Genomic DNA, 24087 nt, shown 5'->3' on the forward strand with positions numbered 1-24087 from the left:
GTGTTACAGTTTCTAGCTATGTCTTTTATGATACAGAAAACTGACATCAATATAAATGGCAAAATCAATTGTTGATAGTACTCACCTTTGAGAAAAGTAGAAAATAGGTCCCCATGCTGTTGGAGCACGTAAATGTTATACCAAGCCCCTAGATTTCCTTCTTCAAGAGATTTTGACCGCTGTGAAGAACACACTTCAAATGTATTATACCATGAACTATTCCAGAAGTAGCATAAATCAAACGTGGGTTTTAAAATATTCTGAAGAACTTTTAGTAAATTTAAAATCATCAAACTGTTCCAAAAATCAAGAGAATGAAAATGTATGACTTTTCAATACCCTACATGCATATTACTCACGATAAAAAAGACTCGCCATTTTGAAAGTATAGAATGTAGTTTATTCAATAGAAATGGAAGACGGAAATGTTCATATTTTTTTTTTTAAAAGTCATTCAGAAATAATTCTGATTCTTGGTAGAACTACTCTGAAGTTGTTACTAAAAACCTGCTTGAGTTTTGCCTCGGCAATGTCATCTTGCACTTATCTATTAGTCGATCTGTTCACGAGGCTGACTTTATTCAAAAACGTAAATACTAATAGAGAATATTTCTTTGTAATGGCCTTCGCTCAACATTTATATCTATGAACAACGTTTTACCTATAAGCAATGGTCATTCTCATGCATGTGTTGACTGATATATCTCAGTGAACATTAAATAAAAGATACAACAGATTGTCTCATCTTTTTCTCATATTTGGCTATTTTCTTGAACATAGATGTTAGCGACAAACTGACAGTGCAACTTTGGGAAAATGGTATGATTTCAGATTATCAATCCTCAAGTTACCATATTTATGCAGTAACACTCCAATATCACTCACATGTGATGCAAATATGCCTCAATCGATTCGGTCTGCAAGCTATGCTCATTTATTTTTAATCGAGTCAAGCTACCGGCAAACAAGTTGATGTAAAAGGGGTTTCAACAGTAAGCTTTCATGTTGCAATAACGTATTTTGTCTCATCATGATGGTAAATGACATGCACACTTAAACTATTTTGCTATTTTATTCGATACTGCAATGATTCTGCAATAACAAAAATGAGCTACGGGATACCAAAACTATTTTCTCATATGGTTTTCCTTTAAATCTCAAAATTGCTGAATATTTGATTAAGATGTTTCTGCAGTTATCGACTTGATGATTACTGTTAATAGTAAATTAATCACCCATTAATGTACCTGAACGTGGCCTTTAAAGTCGCATTTTGTGCAATCAATATAGTCTTGCATATTGAATCAACTTGTAAAATAACAGTTCCATTGTAAAGTTAATCTACTGAGGTTAATCAAGATATGTTTTGTCATTCAGAGACTTGAGCAACAATAAACTAACAACGTTACAGACTGGAACATTTGATCAAATGGGGAATTTACAGATACTGTGAGTACCTTTAAATGAATTCACTTACTTTCACTACAACTGAGTAACACGTACGTATTGTAGGTAATGTTTTCATTGAAACTGAACGACTTTTTAATGTCCCTTCAATGTAAGACATGAATATAGGATGCATTTGCTACGATATTACATATTTTATATTCTTTCAATCAACCATTGTTTATCTCATCGTGAAACGAAAAGGTAAAGATAAGGAACAATGATCTTCATACTCATATGAAGAATTAGGAGATAATATGCCCCCTTGGCACATAAGAGGTGGGGTCACATGCCTAGGAGGTAATATTTAAAGTTTGCTGGAAAATATAGGTCTTACAGAAGGTGTGACAGATCGAAAGGGGATACTTATTCCTCTTCGGCACCTGATCCTTCCATCTGGTGTGTATAAAGGTCCATGTCTGCCTAGCTTTCTGTTTTGTGTTACTCATAGGATTTATGAGATTGATTATTGTTCGTTATATTCACTGTTCATCGACATATGACTGAAAATTATTACTGTTGAAATGCAGATTAAATGATGTATTTGAATGTGAAAGGTTAAGATAACGAACAGTGATCAATCTCATTACTCCTACAAGCAATATAAAATATATAGTTGGGCAAACGCGGACCCCTGGATACACCGGAGGTGGGATCGGTGCCTAGGAGGAATAGCCATTCCTTGTCGACCGGACACACCTGCCGTGAGTGCTATATCCTGATCAGGTAAACGGAGTTATCCGCAGTCAAAATTAGTGTACCAAAACTTCAGGTAAGCGGAGTCAAGTTTAAAGCCACAGTTTGTACAAGCACTGTCCTTTCGCGTGGTGAATTAGTTAACATTTCGGTACATCTTATTATTTTAACGATTATCAGTTCAGGTTAATTAAAAAATTATCATAATTCTGAAACGCGAGGTAAATGTACCTTAACATTACAACGTTACTAAATGAAATGTTTGATACGTTGGCGATTTGACAACGCCTATAGATACTCATATGAATATCAATTACTTACAATACAGTTGACTAATTTGTACACATTGGTAGTAATCAAGAATATGTAAAATTTAGAACATCATTTTCTGTTTCATACGACAGTGTAAACATCATGGAATATATACCATATGCCGGTACTTAGATAAACGATTCCCTTAAAATTATGAAATGACAGCATTTTTACATCATCTTGTAAGTAATGTTTTTAGAAATAACGATTGCAGGCCATTCCTTATATATCTTAAATCATGGAAGGTCATTCTTCTTGAATATATATGCAACGTGCATTTCATATACTTAAGACATATTTTGCAAATCAAAGCTGTATTTCAACCGCTTACTATACACTCTGTAAAATGATACGATGAATATACTTTCGAGAACATACATTTATATGCTTATATGTCATACACCTTTTTATGGATTTAAAGTGCGTGATACATTTGCTCAATCACTCCTTATATCTATGTTCGCCAAAATCCATTACACACAAATCCCGCAAGTTGGTTGTCTAATGCATATGAATTGTTTTAACTTAATCGCATGATTACGTGGAATAAAAACCTAATTTAATTTGTGTAACATTAAACATTCAGATCATATTGAAACTGGAAATTGAAATGTCAAATCAAGGACAGTTATGTCGATTAGCTGTGTGCATGTGTACATTATGATATCAGTCCGAAAGCTGTATCGCACACGCATTACATAATCAATGTATATAGGTATTATGGCGGATGTGACCGGTCAACAGCTGATATTTACCCCTCCTAGATATCAGATTCCACCTCTAATGTTTCCAGGTAGCCTACTCTAAATTAAACATTATTTTATTTCTGGTATCGTTATCTTCATTTCTTTTCTTTTTTCATTTGATCCTTCAATCACAACGAAAGAGTCTTAAAACGGAAAAAAAGATAAAGAATCATATTATTGGTCAAGCACATCATCCTGTAAATAATTCAAAATCGAGGATAGTGCAAACAATTTCCCCTGTAAACTACAAAGGTGAATAAGTCTTCTTGCAGGGTAAAGGTATCACCTTTTGACTAGCAACTTATGCATTAATGTGAAAAAATTTCCTCCGATATGTTCATGAAAGAAATGAGTTAACAAACATCCAAATGTGGGATCAGGTGGCTAACAGAAATAAACATCCCCTGTTAAAAGGTCACAGTCGCTATAATCCCACTATGGTGATCCGATAAATGGAGTAATCCTAGTCAAATCAATATATAAGGAGTGGCTTTATTATAGGCACCATGCAAGTGAAACATTCGACCCAATGACAGAACACTTCAATCTCACAATTAACCCTGATCTCATTCATCATTTGAATGCTATACTACATCAAAGGGAGGTAACTCCATCTTGCTGTGTGTTATGTAAAGATACTTGGATATGAATGAGAGTTATGGTGATTCTTGTGTCCCTGTTACGGCACGCTTTGCCGTTTCGGCACGTTTGGTCGCCGACGACCATTTGTGCCGCACGTTTGGTCGCCGACGACCATTTGTGCCACACATATCGTCGCCGGGCGACCAAACGTGACCTGGGGGTGGACACGATTGGTCGCCAATTCTAGGTTATACCCGAGCACGAATGGTCCTCACCCAAGCTCCCACTCCCAAATCTCAACTTTGCTTTTCTTCTGCTCCTCCAGCACCTTCTCCCCTCCCGTCTCTGTCTCCCTTTTAATTCTCCTTCTCCTTCTTCTCCAAATTATTCTTCAATTTCTTTCGGGTTGATCAAACGTAACGAGTCTCTTGAATTGGCGGGTAATAGCTAAGGGGGATATGCCGCTTTCTTGTAGCCTTCAATTAACAAACATATATCTTATACCGATTCAAAATAGCTCTTCAAACCTTCAACATGTTTCAAGTGTGTAGAGAATAATCTTGCGTTTCTTAAATGTGGCGTAAAAAGATAGGCTTACAATAAGAGAGAGTGCACAAAACATGACATAGATATACCCACAAAACCGTAGTATTCCTCCATAGACACCTACTCTTTAACAAGTCAGAGTTATCTCTGCGCTGCCCTTCAATCATCCCCATGTAACCTCTCTCTATCTCTCCTTCTCTCTCTCTCCTTCTCCTTCTCTCTCTCTCTCTCTCTCTCTCTCTCTCTCTCTCTCTCTCTCTCTCTCTCTCTCTCTCTCTCTCTCTCTCTTTCTCTATCTCTACCACGCCAAATTTAATTAGAAAGAGAAAGACAACTGTGTTGGTGTTAAATACTTTAGAAAATAGTGGCTTCATTTTAAAAGAGTCACTTTCATGTATGAAAAGTGCTTCATACCTATGAAGTTTCAAATTCAAAGACTTGCTTATTCCACCTGTTTAATTTGATGCATACTTTGTAAAAGTACGAATTTTGTAGCTATTTTGTACATTATACTTTCATGCTAATCGCTACTACAATAATTAACTTAAATTCCTTAATTCTTTAAATTGAGTTCATCATGATAGTACTGTCAAATGGATTTAAAAAAAAAAGTTAACATTGTAAGTGTTAAAGTGCTGTTCAAGGATATTATGTGCACTAAAATTAAATCTCCACGCAGTGTTGTTTATGCCGAATCTAAAGATTTCATTTTCTGATCAAACCATGACAAATGGTAATACATGTACCTGCTTCCTATTTCAATCTGTGTGCTCATATGCATTTGTATGCGTGTTTGCGCACTCTCACTTATCAGGATGGATGTCACGTCATCTTTACAATTACTCTTTTATAAACATATCTAATGTAATCTCTGATATATCTTCTAATTTAAATCAGATATCTAATAAATTGCATCAGATATCTCTTATTATTTACAGTTGATAATATATTTCATAAAATATATAAGAGGCTTTTAAACTATATAGGATATCTCAAAAACTATATAAGGTATCGTACATATTAAACAAGATATCTTATAAAGTTTATGAAATATCTTATAAAAGATGGAAGATATTTTATTCATTTATTTTTGAAAGATATCTTATCAAACATAAGATATATTATATGTTTTATAAGAAAATATTTCATACATGAATTGTTATAAGATATCTGATCAACTTCATGCGATATCTTAGAAAATCCACGGGATATCATTTATGTTTTATAACACTTTTTTGGCACACTGTTTTCCCTATAATAGCTCTAAAACTTCATTATTATTTCGGATTTCAAACATTTCGGTTGAGCATCACTGAAGAAACATTATTTGTCGAAATGCACATCTGGTGCATCAAAATTGGTACCGTATAAGTTTCAGATTATGATCCATGGGTCGATGCCTCTGCTGGTGGATTCTTAGTCCCCGGGGGCTCTACAGCCCAGTAGCTAGGTACTTCGTTACTAGCTAGAAAATACTGATGTATATTTTATTGCTGTTACAAAATTTAGAAATTCATTTCAAAATCAAGGATTATCTCCCTCGAGCATAGCTCTTATCCTTAGACGAATTTGACTCCACTTATTTGACACACTTTTTTCCCTATACTAACTCTAAAACTTCATTGTTATTTCGGATTTCAAACATTTCGGTTGAACATCACTCAGGAGACATTATTTGTCGAAATGCGCATCTGGTGCATCAAAATTGGTACCGTATAAGTTTTATCTTATTCATGTTAGTATGGGTCAGAATTACCCCGCAGCGGAATTTACTAACAACGACAATCAAATGAGTAATAAAATTCATTTGCAATTCTTGAAAGAAAATTATAATAATTACAAAGTACTAACTTACAATAGGTGAACAATTGACAATATCCGTGCCGAGCTGAATCTGTATACAAAGAAATGACAAATCGAATGTTAATTTCCAAAGAAATCCCTAAATCCTAGTCCCAGTTATAGAATAATCAAAATACCTAAAGTATTTGTCTAGCCAGAACTTAACATCAGCTAAAATCACATTGTATTCATAATCAGACTAAGTGTTCTTGTACATTCTTGAAAAACCCAGTTCGTCATCTACATATTCTACATGATAAACATCGAACAATATAGGTCACAGGTGTCACTCAAGTGCAAGTATTACACAACAATATGATACTTTATATGGTTTATAAGATATTTTCTAAAAATTCATTGATGTGATATCTTATAAAGTATAAGAAATATCTTATATGTTCTACAAGGTATCTTATAAAATATATGAGCTATATTATGAAATTTCTTTCATAAGATACCGTATAAAAGTTAAAAAATATCTTATAAGAGTTTAAGAAATATCTTAAATTAAAACGTTGATAAGACATCATATACAGTTGATGAGATACATTACATACTATATAAGATATCTCGTATAAAAAAAACATATTCGGATATTTTATACCTTTTATAAGATATCTTATAAGATTGATGAGATATCTTTGAAGAGGCGTAAATGTAAAAACGGCGTGCCGTAGGGATGGTATGGAAGAGTATTGTATTGCTAAAATGTCGCGACTCCTGTTTGCAAAATAAGTTCACATCAAATTCCATCCAGAAATGCCTAGGTTTTGTGTTTGTTGGCTTTGTGTCGTATTTGGCTTGTTTCACAAACGTGTGCACATTTGTACGTGTGTATTGCAAAACAAACTGTTTTACACATGAATGCACAAACATACTCACACACATATATACACACATGCACGTATGCGTACATGTATGCACTCATATACGCGTGTATACGCTCACACCGTCACTCAAATACATGCAGACATGCACAAACGAACACATACACATGAACATACACCGTTTTGCAAAGCAAAAGCAAAATTATGTTTTGGGACAGTGGGCTTGGGTGGCGACCATTCATGCCAAGGTGCCAAACGTGCTGTAACATGGCCCGTGTTTGCATGACCCTCAGTTAGTCATTCGTTACACAATTGATTAAATTTCTCTCTGTTCGTTATCTCTATGATTTCATTGATCACAGTTCGTTTTCCTTATATTCCCGTGCAATATTGATCACCATTATCCCTAACTTACTTAAGTATATTTAACACTAGATGTGTAGAATAATTTCACATCAAAATATGAAGATCTTTATCTCTTGAAAATCCATGATACTATCCGCATGGATATTAGAACAACATACCGTCAGTGGATAATGTATTGTCATAGTATATATCAATGAAGGGTAAAAATTACCAACAGTGATCAATCTCATAACTCTTAGAAGAGATAAAAAATAAAGAGTTGCACTTCAGATATTCCATTCGCCTGAACAAAGGATTCCGTCTGATTTCTGATAGTATTATATGTATCTAGACATCTAGAAGAGATGCTTTAGAAAGCATTTCAATAAAAGATTATCTTCATAGCAATTAAAATGATATTTATCTGGAAATTATCTTGATCGAAAAAGAAACATGATATGTAGATATACTTCGACAGTATACCTATTACGGCCTCATGACTCGATAACAGTAATTTCCCAGATTATTTACGATGGTTGTAAACATGAAGTTAACGAACAGTGATCAATCTTATAATTCCTATAAATAATACGAAATTAAGTGTAGGACAAACAATAAACCCTCTACACGTGAATATTCCTTCTACTTCATTTTTATGTCATAACATACTCTACATAACGCATATTCATTGGATCTTGATATACAGTACAAATACTTCCAAACGACAGTGGATAAACGTATGTGAGGAGGCAGATCACATGCGATGGGACAACACTGCCATTCTTCTTAAAGTCCACCAAGGCAGCAGTGTTTCAATTTTCTTTCATGAATCCAACGTCCCATATTTATGTAGCACTATTCCATTCCATTACCATCTAGATAAGGTTTTTATATGTTTCAATAGCTTCGATACGTACGACCTTGTTCTGTGGATAGTCAGTTTTTAAATCGAGACAGGCTACTGCCAAACACGTTAGTGGTGCAGGGATTTAACCAGTCTCGTTTAAAAGTGAACATTTCGCATATTCCATGGTCTTTATAATAATCTAGTTTACCAATGCAACACTTCCTTGGCTAACATTTTTGTCACAATGATTTTGACTACCGAAAACTATGTTTACCTGATCAGGATATGGGGCTCATGCTGGGTGTGACTGTTCGACAGGAGATGCTTGTTCCTCATTGACTCCTGACCCGGTCCGTGTTTGCTCAACTCTCTATTTTGTATTGCTTATGGGAGTTATAAGATTGATTATTGTTTGTTATATGCACTTTTCTTTAGAACTCTCTCGCTTATCAAAAAATGACTTCGTTTTTTTTCAGTGTTGTAAGCGGAAACCCACTACATTGCGATTGCCACTTAGTCGCCCTTATCCGCTTTATGAAAACAAGGCGATTGGAGTTAAAGCTCTTCTCGTCGAGTACGGAACCTTCCTGTCAAAACCCTCTTAATTTAAAAGACACGTTGTTGAAGGACATTTCACTTCAAGAAGTTGTTTGTGATTCAGGTAAAAAATATATATATCATTGGGGATACAAACACTCGTCTAGTCTCAACGACAGGCATGCTACCTGGTATATGTATCCATGTAATTTAAAAAATCTTTTAACTGATGTGTCATAAACGATCTCTACCATAACAAAATACATCTGCCTTCACCATTAGTGACCAGCGGCGAATTAACAAAAGTCGTACAATGTGTCTACAGTAGCTACATAGTACATTCAGCATATATTGCAGGATATATAAGAACTTGACCTGCTTACATTATATATGCATGGATACTACGACCATTTTCATTAGAGTAAACATACACATCACCTTTCTCGTTCTTTTTATCTGTAGATATGAGTAGGGCTATGTAAACAAAATTACAATAATTTCCTTTTCAATTGATATAGTAATTTATTTTTTTTAAAAAAGTATAGAATTTACAAAACACAGAAACAATGAAATTTGGTATTCAAAAGAATTAATCAATACACATTGTGAGCTCAGTGTCACGGTAGCTGCGCGTTAGAGCGTTTGCTTCATAACTATGATGTTGTAGTTCAAACCCCACTCGTGCCATGGCTGCATCAGAATATAAATAGTGGTTGTCCCTTCCCCAAACACGTTGAATTTTAAAGTGAGCATACGGGTCTTTCAGATACAACCTAAAATACAGAGGTCCGGTGTACCAGAGAGTGCTTGCAAGTTTAAAAAAAACTTGATACGGTCATAATCGCTAAACATATGTCTAAATGCGTGACAGCACACCTACAGCTGGTGATATCTGAATATGACTGATTTTTTTATTCATTTATTTCAAAAAGTTTACCTGGTTATTGTACATACGCACAATAGCATGTAACAAAATTGTAAATTATGAATAACAAACAACTACAAAATCTAATATTCCAGTCTGCGATATAAATATATAAATGTATAAAATCCATATACGAGAGGGTGAAAATGTGGTTAAATAGTGGTACAGCAGCTCATAATATATATCTGAATTCTCGACGGAACGTAAAACAATCTACTGAGTCCAGCGAGTTGATAATCAATGTTCCGTAAACAAAACTCTAAATTTGCACTGAATATCGAAATGTTTGATTCCGAAAACATCAAGCCGCCGATGCCACCGACATATTCGCTTCCTGATATGTCAAACAGGAAACCTGTCCTATAACAAGTGACATATAGAAATGTGTTTCTAATAGAGACCTGCTATTTCATCAATATAAAAATGTATTTCTAAGAAAGGCGAATGTATCCTGATCAGGTAAACGTGTCTTTTTGATCTTAAGCATACTTTTTGGCACGCTGTTCTTGGCTATATTTGGCTCTAAAACTTCACTTTTTTCCCTATACTAACTCTAAAACTTCATAGTTATTTCGGATTTCAAAGATTTCGGTTGAGCATCACTCAAGAGACATTATTTGTCGAAATGTGCATCTGGTGCATCAAAATTGGTACCGTATAAGTTTTACATATATTTCACCAAGCCTTACTATTAGGACTGTAATGATACATAGGCCCCATGCGTATGACATATTTGTACTTTTGACCTGTAAGCTCAGAATTAGAACCATCGTTTTATTACATTTGAACCTTGATGTTCAAATTCAACAGAGGATACAACCTGGTCCAATTAGTAGGTTAACGTTTGAGCTTTATAAACGGATTTAATCCACTGATATCAATCATACTTGCAACAAAATAATGATACTCACAAACGTGAATACTGATTTTCATTTCAAAACCTCCGTGCACTTTTAAAATAATGTCCATTTCAAAGTATGAACAACAATTTCACGCTATAATACTGTAATTCAGAGCTACTGAGGTACATATCTTGTCATGTAATCATGTTATGTACACACGCATGAATTAAACTTCAAAGCATTAATCGATTTTAGTACGAATCCTAAAATGTTCACAATCCAGACACGGTACTACATTTATCAACATCATTTTATATAAAAGATTCATCTGCCTATTTCAATAAACATGTACTTGTGTGTGCGCTAACTGATTGTTCTCTCCATGTGTATCATCACACCCTACCCTGTTAGGACGTATCTATAAAAAGGTTGCGTTTTTAATGTCAAGTGCAATCAAAACATCGCTCGGCCTTTTTCGGTCAAGTCGAAAAATTATACCACGGTTTGACGGAAGAGGCCGAATCATGTTTAACTGTGGTGAAGACGTCGACCTGCGCATGCATACGCTGACTTTTCCGCATTGCTAATCGCTTGTATATTTTCTGAGTTGCAGGGTCCACAATAATAATCATCGATACATATGATATATCGAGTAAAAAAGATATTAAAGCAGTATTGACAATTGTTTTGTTATTTCTATGAAGCACACAGTAAATGTGTTAGTCAATCAGATACAATACTGCAGAAAAATATCCTACCATGATATTTTTCTCCGACTCAATACGTGAGATTAATAGAATCCTTCATTAGTACGAGTGTGGGATAGGGAAATTCCACCGAGGGGACAAAATTCGCAGTCTAGGACGAGGCTTTGCCGAGTCCAAGACAGCGAATCTTGTTCCAGAGGTGGAATTTCCCTATCCCACACGAGTAAATAATGAACGATTATTTTTCTCACATTTTACCTACAGTTTAGTGCATAAATTTAGGAGATTTGAGAAAATTCTAAATTATCAAAATCCTCATTTGAACTTCTATGCAAAAACTAATTAGATAGGCAGAAAGAGCATACCCGAAAATGGTTTACACTGTAAGTGTAAACTAAAAAAACCCAAGGTTGTCCAACGGAAAGCTATATACATTAAAATTTAAAGATAACAATACAAAATATTTTTGCTTCACTGTGTAACGTAAATCTTCACCGTGTAACGTAAATCATAGAAAATATATGACGTCACAATCAAATGACGTCGCAGCAGTGTGAGACAGAAAAATCTCACATGGCTGTATCACATGGGTAAAGTCTATCTCACACTGGTGATAATGTGAGAAAAATGTATATCAGTCTGTGTAATGGAGTGACAATTTCTTTATTTTTGGAAATACAAACGGAGTTGATCATTGTACATTGTGAAAATTTTCAATAACGACAATATTTTTGCAAACTTAAAGGAGTTTCCACACGTTTGCTGCATGTTTTGAAATCTTCACTGCAAATATTTGCGACCACTTGCAATCATGTAAAACAAAAATCAATTATCCATAGTATTGGCTAATATGTCTATGTTTTCTTTTTATCAAACTACCAATTTTCAACTTTATTGTACTTTGCAGCATATACACAGTTTGCTACAGCATTCCGTGTGTTTCCCATACCCGGTATATTATTATCGGAGATGTGTATTGCTTGACACGCACGAAAATTCAATCAAATGTGGAATGTATATTTGGGTTTTATATATATAAAGTAAGATCAAAAGACTGAAAGAAATAAGGTGGAATTCCTCTTTAGTTTTGCTAATAGCTATCCAAGGTATCGGAAAACACCATAATATGTACCAGACATCTTGTCACGCTTGATATGTGTTGGTGAATACAGTACAAACTAGAACATTTAACGTCTCCACAGAAAAAAAAAATACTTTAAACATTATGATGTCGTCATAATCTTAAAATATGAGCATTATCTAAAGCTACTTGACATCATAACCCCTTCTTACTAAAGTTTGATATTTATTTACACGACAAAAATCGTTTTGAGGCCCCCGATGGGTGTTCAATTAGATCACACACTGACACATTTGTAACAGTTATCTCTATGAGTCTTACGTAACTTGAGTTATTTTACGTATCAATAAGAGTTATGTAATTTTCTTTTATCCGAAAACCTTTTCTGACCGGATATGACCTTCACTGATGTTTAAGTCAAGTGCAGTTGATTAAAACTCATCGGTGTGTACGCAGTACTACATGTCAGTAATGCACACAGCGCATGGCTGTATCGTATTGCTGAAATCACATTAAGAAACCCAGCAGGAATAAAAAAAAAATACCAAGGGGACAAGGGATGCAGAATTTCAAAATAAAATTAACATGGGACTAAGTTAGTATTCTCTGAATGGACGTTAACAAAAGTAAAAATAGTTCTGATCTATATTTATTTGTTCAAACCTGACGATGTGGTTTTATAATTTCATATATTATGACGTCATGTCAGTATTCATGTCACGTAGTCTAAAGATTAGTCTGACATTTCGAGTCTATGGAATGTGAATCAATATGCGATTTGATTCATGACTCGTCATTGCAGAGGTTTCAACAGTATCGTTTAAGTCAGCATTTCGCAAATTCTACTAAATTATTATAATCAAATTATAACGATCTAGTTTGTTAATATAACCTATCATTGGGTCAAATGATTTATGACGTGTTTCATAGCGAGTTTTAGGGTGATCAAGATATAGGACTCACGGTGGGTGTGACCGGTCGACAGGGGATTCTTACTCATCCTAGGCACCTGACCCACCTTTGGTGTTTTCAGGGGTTCGTGTTTGCTCAATTCTCTATTTTGAATTGCTTATAGAAGTTATGACGCTGATCACTGTTCGTTATTTCACCGTTCACGCTGCGAAAGAAGCAGCCATCATATACATAATTGATTATATTTGAACTATCTGTATCATAGCCCCAGAAACATGTGTTTTATTAAACTTTAGAGATATATAGTATTGTCCAAACTCCAACCCCGATCCACAAAGCTTACTACAATTAATGGAAGTGGTTTTTAGTTTTATAAAGCTTTGATGTTCTGTACTGTGTTTCAAAAACGACCCTGTTATATTTCTTGAAATGAAAATTAAGTAATGTAAATGATGAATTAAACATGCTTGTAGAAATAAGAATTTTAAACACCGTTTTCCAATGTGCATTCTACAAGGCTTTTAACATAAATGTTGTCATTGAGCTCTCAAATTGTCCGCTACCCCATCTACTTTTTTATATCAAATGCTTCAAGAAATGTAGAGAAAACATACCAAACTCTTTTAAAAATCCCTAGGTTTTTTAAGTCACAATTTTCCAGATATGGTATGCCATGAAGTCAAAATTTGATACTTTCTTCAATTGGTATACAAAAACATATTTCTATTGTTTTGATAAAGACAATGCCGTAAAACATATTTATACACCGTACTAACACGGCGTGTTTTAAAGTGCTGTGTTATATTTTTTAGAAGCGACTGTACTCTGTGAAAGGACGCTAAGAATATTTTTCTTTGTGAATTGGTGAATATGTATCCTGGAAAAAATAATGTAAATTGTGATAGAAAGATCAGTAATGAGATTTAAAACCCCATGTTCTATTCAATGCAACCTTCCAAATCTATTTCAAAGAGTCCTAATAAGACTTGGTTTTTAAAGTTACATAAACACTAGAGTGTGTTGATCAAGATCTGATAATGCTATGCTATGTGTTTTTAAATGTGATGATTGTGTTGGTGAAGTGTCAAACTGGTACTAACGATTTACACATCAACTTATTATAGGCATTTAGTTGTATTGAAACTGAACACTAAATAAACATGATTGTTGTATACCGTATATGTCATCAGATAAAGTTCACTGTCCACCTGTAGAAATGTAGACAATGTGTCCAATCACTAACTTAATATTTTAGGGAATGCGACAACTCAAACCTACACAGTAGATGTGACGTCTGTAAACTCAATGGTCAAAGCCGGAGATAATTATACATCTCTTTGTAACATTTCGGGACATGGGACACTAGACATCATCACAAATTTAAAGGTGAAGTGGTACCACAATTCAAAGCTGCTGACCAGTCAATGCACCTTGGAGGATGTGTCAATGGCGGAGAAGTATTCGTGTGAGGTACTTCCCCTTCAACAGAACAGCATCAGCTCAGAGATGACAGTAATGGGTAAATTATGAAAACGATTATGACATTACACATTTGCATTAAGGTAACATTACTTTCTTATAATTTTACTTTAATTAAAAAGAAGGTAATGCTGGATACAACGTAAACAACCTCCTTTTCCCATTCCATATGTTGAAACCTTTGACCTATGAAGTGGAATAATAATTCTGTAGTTGTGTGAATGTTCCTAGATTGGCTATTAATATGCCTATTACTTAAAAATCATAAATTGGTTGGTTGGTCATGCTAATGCCGTGATGTTGTGTCTTGATTTCATATCTAGGGCATTTTGACAATGTCAATGTCATAAGGAAAAGCTCAGCATATTTTGCATTTCATTTAGATATACAAAGAGAAGATGTTGGGATTTTAATCTGTGAATTGACTCAGCAGGTGAAAGAGAACGGGATATGGGAAGACAAATTGTTAGAGTATGAGTCAGCGGTAATCCAAATCAGAGGTATATGTAGAGGAAGACAACCATGCGTAAAAGTTACTGTATATATAAATATTGCCCTAACTTCAATTAATGTAAGGTGAATATAACGAATAGTGACCAGTCTCACAACCCCTTTTATGAATGCAAAATAACAAGTTGAAGAAACGCGAACGTGGGCATACCAGAAGTGAGATCGGGTGTCTTTGAGGCGTAATCAATATTTGTCGGCCGGTCACACCCGCCGTTGGTCCTATATCTTAAGTAAACAAGCTTCCGTAGACAAAAACAATTTGCGAAGAATGGCCTAAAACTTTGTATGAAACACGTTACACAACATTTGATGCAATGTTAGGTTGGTGAAATAGCAATGGGAGTAAAAAATTAGAATTGATAAGAGGGGGTGCTTGCTCTTCCTACGCACCTCATCCAACTTCTGGTGTGTCCAGGTGTTCGTATTTGACCTGTTCTTAATTATAAAAGCTTTATGTTATTTTTGAGATTGATTATTCTTCGTTGTGTCCAATTGACATCAATACAAACAAAGCAAGTCAACACTTGATCTGGCAAATATTTATCATGTATCTAGATTTTTTGTCATTGTATAAGACACTAGGACTGGTTTTTCAAATAACAATTTGCCGTATACGTCTAAACACGTGATGCATACATTCATCAACAACCAATGACACAATATCTCTTGACACGGTGACATTGGGATCTTCAAATTGAAATACGTTTTGCAAGAAGAATTCCAACCCAACAGGTAAACCCCTTATATAGAGATTGGATTTCTGTCGAATTTCTATATCCCCCATGCCATCTGAAGTAAGTTTGTTACTTTACTTACTTTTGTCTTTGGTAAATATTATGACTTGCCTGAAACATGCATGTATGCGGACTTTTCTATTGTTAAAGATTGTTTCACAGATGCCACAATTTGGGATCTATGTTGAGACCATTTTGAATTTGACTTTGCACTTGGCGTTAATTGTTAGGAATTGCAGATCAGAGGATACATCTTTGACGATATATAATCAGACGAATATTGTTTGGTGTGCCGCTCATTAACTTGCTATCGATAGAGTGATCAAATGACAAGAAAACAATCATATATGTCCACAAAGTACTAAATCATTCTCAGCTGGTAATTCGAGTCAGCTGATCTTTGCTTAACGCTGATGAATTGCAAAGTTGTGTTTTGAGAAGGAAAACAAGTAATTTACATTTGGGCATACCATTTACATCACTGATTGCTTAATAGGCAAGATGTCCCAATGTCATAAGAAAAATACGATATCCTTGTATATTTCAAATATATATCCGTAATGTAACATATTTCAGCGACTAGGGAATCCCATGGCTATAGTTTTAATTCGAGTATTTGAAGATATCAAAATAGAGCATTGTATAAAAATAAAAAAAGTGATAAATGAGAACCACCCAGGTGCCTTGCTCAAATAAATCCATGGAAGATCCATCGATGAACTGTTACCTATGCAACGTAAGATGCATGTGTCCCTGTCTTCAACCTTAGTTGGTATTTATATCGATATATTCAACACTGGTAAGTATTTAGATTGCAATTGCCAATGCTGGTGAGTACATATTTTTGTTTTCCCTTAAAATAAACTAATATAGACTACTAGAAGGTGCATCGCTATGTGCGAGTTATATATTTACTCGGAATGTATATGTTTATCTGGTATTTACAAGTTTTACATGTTATTAGTTTCTCCGAAGCGTACATTTACTCGGTAAGTATGATGCATATATCTGCTTGATATTTACAAGCCATACATTCACTTGGTATTTACAAGTTATACGTTTATTCGATATAAGCGTATTTCTTGCATACGCAGCGAACGGGGAATCGAAAAATAAATAACATTATTTTCGTGTTTACTGAGCTAATTATAATGACAATAATCACAAACATGGAACATGGTAAGTATTCAATGTTTCATTCATTTTTTCTATCATCGTATTTGAACATTTCAGGAGATCAGAAATACGGCTGTCTCTTTGTCGGTTCGAGAAGGACATGATCTGCGTGTGGACAGGGGTTTTTGGAGATTACGGTCAGATGCTGACAAGCTGGTGTTGCCTGGATTTCGGCGCTCTCCTTCGAGATCGGCATTTCTCAAGTTCTATGGCCGTTATGATAATCTGGCCCCAAGACCATCAACTGACAATAGTCAGAAATTTGATTGTTGTTATCTTAAGATTTATTTAGCACAGATGCTAAAAAATAGCTGGTTGATAAAAAAGCAAATGCAAACTAATATTGAATTATATTTGTTTATCACTTCAAAACTTATCTTGATTTAAAATTTAGACTAAAGTTTATTCTCAGTTTATGGTCTTGAGGCCAGGATTACAGGTGCAAACTCTCATTGGATTGGATAATGTCCGACCACTTTCATTGAAATTATCAGGCCGTTGTTTTTAAAAATGGTTTTGACTACAGATTATCCCGCTTACCTGATCAAAACAGATGTTTCACGAAGGGATTAACCGATTGACAACGAATATGTTCTCCTCCTAGACAACTGATACCACCTCCATTGATTTGAATGGTTCGTGTTTGTCCTATTCTCAATGATGTGTTGTTTATAGGATTTTTGAGATTGATCACGGTTCATCATCTTCAGTTTTCCTAGAAGAACTGATAAGTGTGAGTGATACACAATTAGAAGGTTTATGACTTAATATTCCATCGCAACTTTCTTCATTCTTTGATGAACGATTTCTATGGAACTCTAAAACATAAATGTTAGCAATGAAATGGTGAAGACAATGAACACTGATTAATCCCATATTTACCAATTATTCAATTTTTCTTATTTTTTAATCTCTAGTCATGTTATCACTTATGCTTTGCTAAACACAGGCGGCTAGTTGGGACGCACTTTCGTGTTGATATGTCTAGTACGGGGTTTTTGTTTCCCTCGTATATTTCTTATCCATTCAGAAAAAAGTAGCACGTTCTTCCTTTTTCAAATATAGTTCATCGTCAGGTATAATGCTCAATATAATTCATAACAAAAATAACATTCTGTCGGAAAATGAAAGAGTTTGAGTTCATTCTACATATGTTACAATATATATTACAACAGTTATATTTACTAGGTGTACCCACAAAGATCTGTTTTTGCCGCCATGGATGCAACAACATTTCGATTCGGCCCATTATAATCCAAAGTCAGTAGCCAAAACATGTCTGAAATGCATCTCATGATCTTAAACCACAATCAATGAATTTGTTTTCAAGCATCTATAATTCCAAATCTTAATGTATGACGATGATTTAATTTAGTGACTATATTATTAACTATTTTCTTTCAATGCATGCGGATGAACCCCGGACACTGAAAATACTGCATCTCTACATCTTAATTCCAACGTGTTCAATGTTGTCCAGGACTTGGATTGTTTTCAACACACTTATCGCATAAAATTTCATGATATGCGAGTTAGATCTTTTTTCATTGTAAAAGTGTATGTATCTCTTCGTTAAAGCTGGACTTCTTATGAATGCTTAAAGCTTTCTGAAATCTTCCTAATTTATAGGAATCAGAAGTAACAGTAAAAAGGCAGCCATTTCACTGATGGTGTGGTCAATGTAACAGAGCATGTCCTTATGGTAGATACACTAACAGTTTACATCTCAATAAAAAACATAAATGGTTGTAAGAAAATACTAATCTGGGAAACCTTGATTAGTTCAAATATATTAAACATGTGTGAAAGTGATGGTCTAATAATCGTTTAGTCATTTATAGTGCTTTTAACTTTCATTGTACCGAAGCTTAATGGTAGTTCATGCTTTTAAGTACACGTCGATTCGATTTGCCGAAATTTTACAAGTACTTTAGTTCAAAAATTTCCTGTGACGTCATTCTATTTTTGAAGTATTTCTGAAGACAGCTACTCAGCAATGTTTTGTTGAGATCAAATTTATCATTTTTGTATTCACAAATTTCCGCTTATACATCTCTGTCACTATAGCGCTTATAAAATTTTAATATTTTTAAAAGTTTCCAATCAAAATTTAAATACATTGGCGAGATTCGAACATTAGACCTCCAACATGGAAGTCAGAATCTCGCTCTATCCAAGGCATTGCAATTGTATATTGATACCATGTAAAAACAATTGCAATATGAATGAATGAATTATAGTTAAATTCAAATTGTGGGTAGATTTTAAGTAAGTTAATATCCTTGCAACTCTCTAATCCATAAAAAGCACTATCTAATCACCTCGTACAACAAACAAGGGGTAAAGTGGATATATTCTAACCCATATCCCCTCAGCACCATTCATATTTAGACACTCTGTAACAGCGTGTAACGGAAACTCGTTATCCTCACCGTTTCCTTATTATACAAAATAATAATCTAATGGTTTTGTATACATTTTCCCTAAAACATCCTTTTTCCATTTGGAATCCACCACTTATTCCGTATATCTGCTGAATTTACACCAACACGTCATCCATCCGACCGAACAGTTCTGTAACGTAACATGTGTGTTAAATTCACGTTATCTTTTGGCTAACATAACAGGTGAGTTAAATCCACATAATATTTTGGATGGGCGATCCAAATGATCTTGATTCTATTGTAGAATCAAACACAAACATCCAATGCAGAGAAATGAAGAGTGCCATTGGAATGAAATACAATGCTACTTCGCTTTCTTCAAATACACCCTCTTTGTTACAGCTGGGGATTATATCACTAGTAAGAGAAGGAACAATATCGCCACTTGATGTTTCCCGTTCTGTCCAATGGACGTGCCGCTATTGACACTACACTTCACTCGGTTATACCGCTTCGGTTAGAGGGAGGGGTCATCCTGCAATGGACAGATGTCTCACTCTGCAGGAATCTATTACTCACATCCGTTAAACACCTTATCATTCAGAGAAACAACCATGTAAGATTTTCAGCCCTCGTAGTTACGCAAGACATATGATATATTTACTTGCATTGTCTTTTTTTTTCTCGTTCGTATTGCTTGTTGATATGTACTACTAAACCAATCCCAGGTGATAAAATGATGACATCATCTGAATTAAATACAATTTATGTCAATAATTAACCATGCGGATTACAAATATTTGTCACATTAAACTGTTTATATGGTTGGGGAAAGCGTATCACAGTGTTGTTGGAACCTGGGAATTCGTTTAGTTAGGTCGTTTTTTTCCCCTTAAAAAATTATTGTTCCGTTCGAAGTTAACAAAAGTTAAATTACTTTGAAATTACAGGATTATTGGTATTACCATATCTTATATTTTATTGCAGGCTTCTTTTTATTTCATTTTAATTTCTCATTTCTTCATTGAAATTCTCAATATAGGTTAATATTAGTACTACTAGAATTCTATACATATTTTACATTCTCTAGGTAACATCATTCTTACCGCCCAGAAGGATGTATGCTACCACAGTGCTGTCCATGCAACTTTCTCAAACTGGATATACGCAGGACATTGATAGTCGTGAACAGTGCTTCATCTCTGGCAACAACGTCTAATTCCATCAATGGCAACAGGGTCAGCCGTCAATGTTTTTCTTCCAGCCGGCAACACTACTATACTGAATTCTGATCATTTTAAATTCTCAGTGGGAGGGATTTCCCAAGTCTGTAGCATCAGAGACACCAGTTCCCATCAATTAACTACTGCATCATCACCTGAACAGGTGCTAGTTACACACTGCTAGCATCATTTTAATTTATAGCTATGTTGGTTTAACCTTAGTGTAGCTAGATATATCATTTCACATGTAACGTATTATCTTATAGACATGGCATGTTTCATGATGGAACACGCTGATTGTCCACAGGATTTATTTAGATTTCATATAGTGCAACGACGCATGCTTCCAATGCTTAACTTCTCATCGAATAATTTTATAAGCCAATTCTAAAGTTTTATTTTTGTATGTGTACATTCAAATGTATATATATCACATTATGACTTCGTTACATGTGCATCGTATCGCTGCGTGTATACAATTTGATGTACATTTAATTTTATTTGCCTCATTAGGTTCACTAATTATGTATGTAGATACATGCATGCATTTAGGTATAATAGAATTGTCTTTTCATCAGTGTGAAACAAATATCTAGTATTTGTCTAGCTTCAGAATTGCGAGTTCAATTTTACATTGTAATTAAACCAGGCCACACCTTTCCAGTGCCTTTGTCTAGACAACCCAAACTCGTATTGAATACTTGTGTGTAGGGTTTTCAATATATATTTCAACCCAATGCACATTGTTTTCGGAGCTCATGTTTATTAATGTATGCATAGACATTCAACAAGTTCATATCTAAGAGCCACTGGAATAACATTATTTGCTTGGTGCCATCTTTTTTTCTTTATCATTGAAAACTTCGTAAATGGACCTGAGATCGGTTATTAGGTCCTAATTTGTGTGTCCAGATTGGCCAAATGTGGCGCTGGGCAGTTATATATGCAACATTTTTTTGTTTTGCTACAGTAGGTTGCCTAAAACGGAACCATATTGTTTTTAATATGGTGACATTTTGGCTTACCCAGAGTGTGACCTTGCATCTATTATTTTTTTTTCTAATATGTAGTTTTTCATTCTCATAGTTGCTATGTTAACCTCAGTTTTAGTATTATTTTACAACCATTTCGATGTATTTATTGATCTTTGTTTTAGCTTGATTTTAATGTTTTATATGTAAAGTGCTTTAAGGTAGTTGTCTTCATAATCGCAATATAAATGTACTGTATTTATGATATTAATTTTGGATGACACATTCATGTTTTGGTCAATGCGATTTGTTTGTGACAGTGTGATACATTTTTTGAGTATCTGGTGCCATATATTGGTATGTCCAGAGCGGGACCAAATGTAATATCTTTATGTTTGTTTGGAACATCCTTCTGTTTGTTTGGAACATCCTTACGTTTGTTTGGAACATCATTATATTTGTTTCAAACATCATTATGCTTGTTAGACAGTTTAGCTCATCTGAGTCAAAGGCTCAAGTGAGCTTGTTTGATCAAAATGTGTATGTTCTCTGTCGTCGTTGGCGTCGCCGGCGTCGTAAACTTTTCCCATTTTCGACTTCATCTCAAGAACCACTGAACCAATTCCAATAAAGCTTGCCATAAGCATCTTCGGGTGAAGGGCTTTGACGTCTTCTTCTCAAGAACCACTGGGCCAGAAAAAATGAAATTTTCATGAAAGCTTCCTGACATAGTACATATTCAAGTTTGTTCAAATCATGGCCCCCGGGGGTTGGATGGGGCCAAAATAGGAGATCAAAATTTTACATTCAGATATATAGGAAATATCTTTAAAATCTTCTCAAGAACCACCGAGCCAGAAAAACTTATATTCATATGAAAGCTTCCTGACATGATGCAGATTCAAGTTTGTTCAAATCATGGCCCCTGGGATCTGACGGGGGCACAATAGGGGATCAAAGTTTTACATACAAATATATCAGAACAATATTTAAAAATCTTCTCAAGAACCACTGTGCAGGAAAAGCTGATATTTACATGAAAGCTTTCTGACATATTTCAGATTCCAAGTTGTTAAAATCATGGCCCCCAAGGGTAAGATGGGGTCACAAGGGGGGTCAGATTTTTACATACACATTTATAGGGGACATCTTTAAATATGGGTCAAGGTGACTCAGGTGAGCGATGTGGCCCCTGGGCCTCTTTTTTCACTTTGAGTTGTTCGAAACTGGACCATACTTTTTTTCAAAAGCCGTGCTATATTTCATTTCTACAAAATGTTCAGCAGTTAAGAAACTGTTCATTATGTTTATTAATCATCATAAACAGGTTAAAGGTTATCTGCTGTCTTTTTGGGACGGGGGGGGGGGGGGGTTCAGAAGTATGTGCTGCCTACCATGTTTATAAATCTGATACTATATATAGACCAGAAGTCGTGTACTGTTATCGGTTATTTCAACAATTTCATTATTAGGACATTGTTGACATCCAACCTTAGTTTTTGGTCTATTGGTGACATTTCAGGAGTTGTTGGTTGTCTTCGTATTTCTTATTAGCCATGATTTTGTATCCAGGTAAACAGGTCAAAATATGTTTGCTGTGTTACCTGGTTAGCTCGGTGTACATGTAATTTGTTGTGTTGGTGTCTTATCAGTCAGTTTGATAGTCCTAATGTGGGTGACTACTTTGCTGGACACAGCAGTGTACCTGGTTAATTATATATATTACATCAAAAACCGTTTGTTTAGCTATTTTCAGTCTCTTCACGGGTCAATTACAAGCACTACAAATCGCCTTTAGTTGGTGGATCCCATTTGAATGTGGTCTTTGTGTGGTTGTTACCTAATTTTTGTTAAGACGGACAACTATTTTGTGTCATTTTTAAATATTTTGATCCCTATTATCGATATTGTATATCCTCCAATGTTAGGAGTAAACTTGTATTATATAATGCCAAATTGATATGTCAAATGTTTATTAGTCTCCTTATATATGCTCGATGAGTTGTGTTTGAAATAACATGTAATGGAAAATATTTCTCTTTTAATAAAAAGTGCAATTTAATTACCTGTTATACTTTTCTAAAAAGACCGTGTGGTCTCTTCTGTGGGATTTTCTTTATTTCTATTTATATTATATTACATTAAAGTTAGATTAAAAATGACTATCAGAAACAGAAATACATGCAATGCTGAATCTTTTTATCTTATACCAGAGAAACATAATACTCTGCTTATGGTGACAAACAGGTGTGCATATTTGAATTCATACAGGTACAGAAATTCAAAGAATGCAATGGAAAAGATAAATGTGTGGAAGAGTCAAATATCAAACAATCAAATAACCAGTCATATAGCATAATAACAAATGGTCATGCAGTGAATTAATGTGGCAAGAACATGAAAAAAAAAGCCTTTTT

General features: G+C 34.6%; 1 protein-coding gene across 1 annotated transcript in view; it reads left to right on the top strand.

Moving 5' to 3' along the window:
- Positions 1–23766, top strand: part of LOC125666178 (slit homolog 2 protein-like) — a 90868-nt gene extending 67102 nt beyond the window's left edge. The window contains exons 5-10 of the mRNA XM_056151370.1: positions 1378–1449; positions 8666–8850; positions 14449–14712; positions 15056–17727; positions 19879–20092; positions 20567–23766. Coding sequence (XP_056007345.1) covers positions 1378–1449; positions 8666–8850; positions 14449–14712; positions 15056–15252 — 718 coding nt within the window. The 3' untranslated portion in view covers positions 15253–17727; positions 19879–20092; positions 20567–23766. The remainder of the gene's footprint in view (positions 1–1377; positions 1450–8665; positions 8851–14448; positions 14713–15055; positions 17728–19878; positions 20093–20566) is intronic.
- The last annotated feature ends 321 nt before the right edge of the window (positions 23767–24087 follow it).

Source organism: Ostrea edulis, chromosome 10, assembly GCF_947568905.1.
Source record: "Ostrea edulis chromosome 10, xbOstEdul1.1, whole genome shotgun sequence".
Lineage (NCBI taxonomy): Eukaryota > Metazoa > Mollusca > Bivalvia > Ostreida > Ostreidae > Ostrea > Ostrea edulis.